Source organism: Microchirus variegatus, assembly GCF_963457635.1.
Source record: "Microchirus variegatus genome assembly, chromosome: 4".
In the NCBI taxonomy this organism is placed as follows: Eukaryota; Metazoa; Chordata; class Actinopteri; order Pleuronectiformes; family Soleidae; genus Microchirus; species Microchirus variegatus.
In genome coordinates this window covers 16,101,295-16,108,337 of record NC_139805.1, presented here as the reverse complement: position 1 = coordinate 16,108,337, position 7,043 = coordinate 16,101,295, and the positions used below count along the sequence as shown (strand labels likewise).

Below are 7,043 nucleotides of genomic sequence, written 5' to 3'. Positions count from 1 at the left end.
CCATCAGCCTTGCAATCAGCACCATTACAGTCGCTTGTCATTACTCTAATGAGCGAGGTGGAATGAAATTAATTAAGATTGGCTCGCAAATTATGACAATTTCGTCGACGGCTTTCACTCAGAGGGATGTTCAACGCGTCATGTTAAAATGAATCCAAGAGCAGCAGAATGTCTGAGGGTGGTGTGACTGGATTATTAAAACATAATTTAATCTCATGCTGCTGCATGAGTGGAGTTTGTCTCATTGCTCAGAGTAACCGGACAGTTATTGTAAAATGAATTACCTTCACTCCGAGCTCGCTGAGGTGGAATATTACGCACTAAACTGACAAAGTCAGGAATCTGTTCTCATTTGTTTTGGTTGAGCTGTGGTGAGCAGAGGGTTATTGTCACAGCAGTGGAGGTTTTTTTTTGGTGTTTGTGAAAAGGAAGGATCCCCACAGAGAGTCTTCAACAGTGGGGACGAGCAGAAGCAGAGGCAGGGGCCAGGATGATGACTTGTTCTGCTTTTCAGCAGAATGTATTATTTATTCCTTTTCACCTGTAAAACCCTTTGAAATACTGTGATCTATCCTTACACTATACAATAGCATACAATAGAATCCTGGCTTTCTTAAAGGTCACATAGAGTGGTCCTGTTGCACGTATATGTGAGTTATGGAGGTCTACTTACATATATTAAGTTGTTTTTATGGTCAAAATCCTCCTAGTTGATGTAAACGAGCCGATTGAAATCTGTCCTTTTCGAAGCGCTTGTCAGTCGCGCTATTTCAGCCATAAATCTCGCCCGAGAAGACAGAGTGTGATGTGATTGGCCAGCCAGCGTAGAGCCTTCCCACCTGTGTTGTGATTGGCCAGGTATCTGGAAGTGACGTAATCTATCACGTCAGCTCTCAGAAGCGCAGCTCCCTCTCTGGAGCGGTGGATGCATTGCTACTCATTATCAAAACATTGTTTTAACAGTGTTTAAAAATAGCTTCGTCACGACTCTCCGCCGCAGTCCCTTTATGACTTTAAACCGGAGTCAGACCCAGAGTCAGAAGACACTGTTGCTCGTGAAACACCTCCACAACGGACGTTATTCTTCTTCTGCGGTTCAATGTACGCAACCGGATGTGCCCGGACTACCGCCCGGAGCAGGACGATCGGTTGTTCAGGAGAACCGCTGCTTACGTAACTATAACGGGATTTTCAGTGATCTCGTTGAGCCCCGAGATTACAATAAAACACAACGTTCTCAGCAATGGCTGAACTGTTTGTTTCGAACCGTCAGGCTTCATAAACAAGGTAATGACGCAGATACACACCAAAAAAAACAGCGATAATAGAAACTTCCGGTCTAGTTCCGCTTTAAAACTGAAGTCCAACCCGGTAACACTTGCTTATAAGTAAAACCTATTAGCATTAGTTAAGCATTAACCCTTACCCATTTATCATTTATAATGCATGAATACTCATTAGTGTGTAGTTTATAAATGTTTTACTCATGTGCTGAAGTGTTGGCATGTACTGAGCGACTGCTGGACACAGAGAGCCTTAAAATCCTTAAAAAACCATTCGAGTTCAAACTGCAGACTAGCAGTGTATCAGACCATCTGAAGAAATTACTGCAAGGTCCAGCAGAGGGCGCTGTGAGAGAGCAGACCCTTGTAAGTCAATCAAAGAGCTTGTTTGTTGTAGGTGGATGCTGATTGGAGTAAAACATTTATAACTGTGTTTATAAACTACATACTAATGAGTATTCATGCGTTATAAATGGTTAATTAAATATTTATTAATGCTTAACTATTAGCAGTAATGGTGTGTACTTATTATCAAGTGTTACCCTGAACCCTAATTAATGTGACAACCTTTTTCATGTCCAAAAATATCTGCAGTGAAAAAGGTCTTTTACTCCTAGTTTATTTAAGACATGCTATAAACGTTCTACGTGCTATAAACTAAACGTTCTAAAAACACTTTTTCCTCTGAGGACAATCTGACAGGGACGTTTTTCCTGAATTATTATAATAAGTGCTGTCATTTTGTACAAGAATGAATAATCCTCGTCATAAAACGAGAGGTCGTTCGCTTTAGGTGAACGTGAACAAAAGCTGGTGTGAGTCCAGTAAAATCCTCCACAATCAAAAATGATGAGACAAGGAAACGGCACAAGACTTGAATATGATGAGCATAAAAATTGGACATTAACAGTTAAAAGCAGCTGTGCTCGGAAATAACTTCCATTGTGCCGTTCTCCGGAGCGGTATGACCTCACTGTCACGGAAGTAGAAAATGAGCTGAGGTTGCCAAGACATGTCATCGTCAAATGTATGAGTAAATAAAGAAAGAAAGAAATTACCAAAACTCTCACTGGATAACTTCCGGCACTGTGTAGCCATTCATAAAAAAGAACGATCCACACATGAAAAAAGACCTTAATTGCAACCAGCACCAGCTGTTCTGTTATCTTTTCAAGCTTGTGTGTATGGATGAGAGTGTGTGTGGACAGCAGATGTAACCATGAGTAAACAGGGCTTTTGCGAGCAGCTGTTTGGTTAGATGGTTACAAGTGATGTGCAACGTGTTTGCACTGCAGTCACTGGCTTCTCTCAGATAACCAATGCATTGTATTTACAACCTGTGTTGTCCAACCGTTTGTTTTTGTGTGCAAAGAAACAAAGAATGGTTTAATGTTCCTTTAAACGGCAGACACAGTGACTTACAGCCAAGGAAAATTTGAGCTTTATTTATTAAAACACATGCATTAACATCTGTAATAAGTTAATCGTGGCACTGCAACATGACATTGTACTGAACTTTCAGGGTCACATACATATACACAATGAAAATAAAGACATAATAACACTTATGTCAGGTGCGCATATAAAAAAAAGAAGACGTTTCATCTTCTGTTCCCATGCACACAGTGACGTGCACTGATGATGATCCACAGATTAGATCCATAACACATGACTATAATAAGACAATCTGCCTTTGCACAATGTAACAACAGTAACAACAGTAAAAACACACACACACACACAGGCACTTAGATTACAGTATCATCATCTCTTGTTTCTGGCATATCACCGCTATTAGGTACACCTGTTCAATTTCTATTTAATGTAAAATATCTAATGAGCCAGTCACATGGCAGCAACGTAACGTAACGCATAGGCATGCAGACATCGAGACAATTTGGCGGAGTTCAAGGGAAAGAATGAGGAAGAAAAGTAACGTGGACAGATAAATGATTCCAAAAAGAGAAAACATCCAGTCAGTGAGCAGCAGTTCTCTGAGAGGTCAGAGGTGAATGGTGCAACTTTGAAAGAAAGGCAACAGTAAAGAAGCACTGAACACACAAAGCACATCAGACCTTGAAGCAGAAGCAGCAGCAGAAGACCACACCACTTTGTTATTGAGTGTACCTAATAAAATGGCCGATGAATATGTCCATATCATCATCATCATGCTATAATAATAATACATTTTATTTATATAGTAAAACACTCAAAGGCACTTTACAGAAATCATAATACATAACAGATTACAGATTAACAGTCAGTTCTGACAGGCTGAAGTCCACGTTATGTGGGGGAAGTCTTGTGAGCAGACAGCGTTAGTATGGGAGTCTCAGTTTCGGGCAGCTCACTGGTGTCGTCCTGGCAGGCAGGCAGAGCGGCATCTCCCCCCTGGCTGGAGCCGGACCTGTGGGACGAGCTGGGTGAGTTGGTGGGGCTGAGCTGGACGGCTGTGGTGTCCTGCAGCGTGTGCTCGCTCGTCTCCATCTCAAACGCCGCCGTGCCCATTCGCATCAACCCCCACTTTTCGCCGCCTTTCGCCTTGTGGGCCATTTGGGCCCGAGGTCTCCTGCTGACCACGCAGCACGCGGTGAAGAAGGCCAACGCCAACAGCAAGAGAAGAGGCCCAATGATGATGGGAGGGTTGCCAGTCGGGACGAAGGTGCCAAAGGCAAAAGCTCCCACCAGGGTGATGTTAATGCCGGCCAGCATGATGCACAGGCCACAGGCACAGCACAGAGCCGGGGAGGGCAAGCTCTGGTGCCGCAGAGAGCACGGCTGCGTGACCCTCTTAGGAGCAGATGGTCTGGAGGTCTTTTCAGGAAGTACCATGTCTAATGAAGAGCTCTGAGGAACAATTAGAGACTGTTTTATAACTGTTTATTAGTCAAAAAACCTTTATTGTCAGTCATTATTTATTTGCTAACTGGCGTACTGCCCAGGGTGTACCCCCCCATCGCCCTATGTCAGCTGAGATAGGCAAAGCACCCCCCGCAACCCTCCGGTGGAGGATAAAGCGGTAGATGATGGATGAATGGATGGACTTATTTGCTATTTCACCACCAAAGAATTCGGGGCAATAAGAAAGAAGACCATGGACTTTTGTTCAAACTTGGGCGGGAACAAGTCTTAAAAACCAACTGTGTAGACTAGAAGTGTATCAGACCATCTGAAGTAATTACTGCATGGTCCAGCAGAGGGCACTGTGAGCACATTGATCCATTTTGAATGCCTTCTTGGCTGTCCTGAGAAGACCATCATTAAACCAAAGCATCTAAAATATCAACTGTGTGGAAGTGACTCACCTGTTAGCTTAACGCTAAGTCTTGTATGGGTGTCTTTGTGAGGACCAAAACATGTTAAAAAACATGGGGAGTGAAGACATTAATTTTGGCTGGTCCTCATGCCTTAAAAGGGCTTTTTGATGGTGAGACTTTGTTTTAGGGTTAGGGTTGGACATTTACGTAATTGTGATGTCTATGGTTAGGGTAAGGGCCGAGGGCAGGGGTCTCAAACTCAAATGACCTGCGGGGCCACTGAGAGTCTAGTTTGTTCAGTAAAGTGGGGAAAAAAAAAAGTCAAACTTTTAGACTTTGCTTTATGTAAAAGATGATATTTCACATAATTTCAAAATAAAAGTGTAAATGTATTTATGATGCAAAATGAATCCAGTAATAACAAAAACCCACACAGAAATAACTCATTGTAACTTGATATTAAGTGTTGGGCCGCATGAAATTGATAAGGGGGCCGCATGTGGCCCATGGACCACGAGTTTGAGACCTCTGGCTGAGGGAATGCATTATATCTGAGTGTATGAGTGTCCTCACTATGAATGATGCACAAACGTATGTGTGGAGTAAGCCATGTAATATTAATTTAATGTTGTTTTTTTGTTTTTTTATGAAATAATAGACTAACTGAAAACTTTTGCATTCAACAGATTATTGGCAAGGTACATGACAACCTCCTCTTCACAAATAACAAGCACTAAACTCTATTGACATTTGTAAATGAAACCGTGAAACTGTTAATGCCCCCAAAATTCCTAGTAACGCCCCTGCACAGCAAACAACATCACATATATCCAATAATATCTACAAACTTAGAAAGGTGTCATTATAATAATTACTTCTGACGGAGAGGAGGATGAAAATTAAAGTTTGTGACTTTTGAAAAAAGAAAAAATGTTTCTTAGCAAAAATATAAAGATAAATGAATTTCCTGCAAAAAAGTTGTACAGCAAAGGCAAAACGTGTCATTCATGAAACAAAAGGAGTTGACGCTTATTATGAAGCTGAGGCGACGCAAAAATCATTTTTTTTCTTTCACGTCACGTTGCCACACTTAATTAAACATTAATATACTGATATAAGTGCAGTCACTTACATTGGTTCAGACCCATAATAATCCAGTGCTGTGTTCTCCCGTGGTTCCCCAGTCCATCCTGCTGGACAGGAGCTGGAGGTGAGAGGTGGAGGAGAAGAAGGAGAAGAAGGAGGAGAAGGAGGAGAAGATGGAGATGTCTCTGTTCTCCAGCAGGTCAGCAGCAGAATGAGCTGCTGCTGCTGCTGCTTCGGGCGCTGCTGCTCACACACACACACACACACACACACACACACACACACACACACACACACACACACACACACACCATGCTATGATGACAGACTGCCACTGGGGGGCGCTGCAGAGGACAGCTCAATCAAAGCAGTGAAGTGATTAAAGGTATATTATGTAATAAATGTATAATAAATTAATTATGTATGTTCAATGTAATACATTTCCTTACACAGACTTAAAGGAAACATGTTTAAATTGTATTTATATTTTGCATATTCACAGTTTATGGCCCTGTGATGGACTGGTGACCTGTCCATGATGTACCCCCACCTTTTGCCCTATGTCTGCTGGGATTGGCACCAGCGCTCCCTGTGATCCTCATGTGGAGGATAAAGAGGTAGATGAATGAATGAATGAATGAATGAATGAATGAATGTTCATTGTGAGCTGCAAACTGTGTTGATGTTTTTTGACCTGTCACGCCGCCCAATAATGCAACTGATTTGGTGTTTTTCATTTAAAACAAATAAAAAACATAGATGAAAAAGAGGAATTTGAAGACAGAAATCGAGTCCGCAAACCTCTCAAACTATATTGCTGCCTCATCATGTGATACTTACCCACTGCTCTGACTGAGTTTCTGCTTGTATGACACACTTTCACATTTAATCTCCACCTGATGCTTGCAAAAATTAAACAAATAGGTTTGAATTTGATAAAAAATAAATAAAACAGGCAGTGGAACAGTAAGTTATTGTTTCTGTGTTTGGGAAGCCACTGTATCTGGCAACCCACGAAAGCCTCGAGGGTTGTCCTCAAGGGACACTTGGATATTTACCAACATACACACAGTTTTGCACCCTTTTAGTTTCTTCCATGTGCACGCAGTGAATACATGAAAATAAAAAAAAGTAATCTTGTAATCTAAGCATTTTACAAGCAGCCACATGCATAATAATCTCCGCCCCTCTCCTTATTCCTTTAGAGCTTATAAGAACACTTCAGCCACAGCTGTGAATTTCTGGTGAGAGTGGGGAGGTTTATTACACCCTCTTCCTGTCAGGTTTGTATGGAAGGACCTTCTCTAAGTGAAAGAATAAAACCAAAAGTACTCATTAATTCTGCAGTGAAAAGAATAAGAAATTAACAGTTTACATCACGCAGACAAGAGAGAATGTTTTTTTTTTATTATTGAGC

General features: G+C 41.6%; 1 protein-coding gene across 1 annotated transcript; it reads right to left on the bottom strand.

Moving 5' to 3' along the window:
- Nucleotides 1-3,569: 3,569 nt before the first annotated feature.
- LOC310926077 (transmembrane protein 275-like) lies at nucleotides 3,570-4,115 on the bottom strand (the record flags this gene model as incomplete). The annotated part of the gene is made up of 1 exon (XM_083888177.1): nucleotides 3,570-4,115. One exon carries the CDS (start codon nucleotides 4,113-4,115, stop codon nucleotides 3,570-3,572), a length of 546 nt encoding a protein of 181 aa, XP_083744303.1.
- Between the last annotated feature and the right edge of the window lie 2,928 nt (nucleotides 4,116-7,043).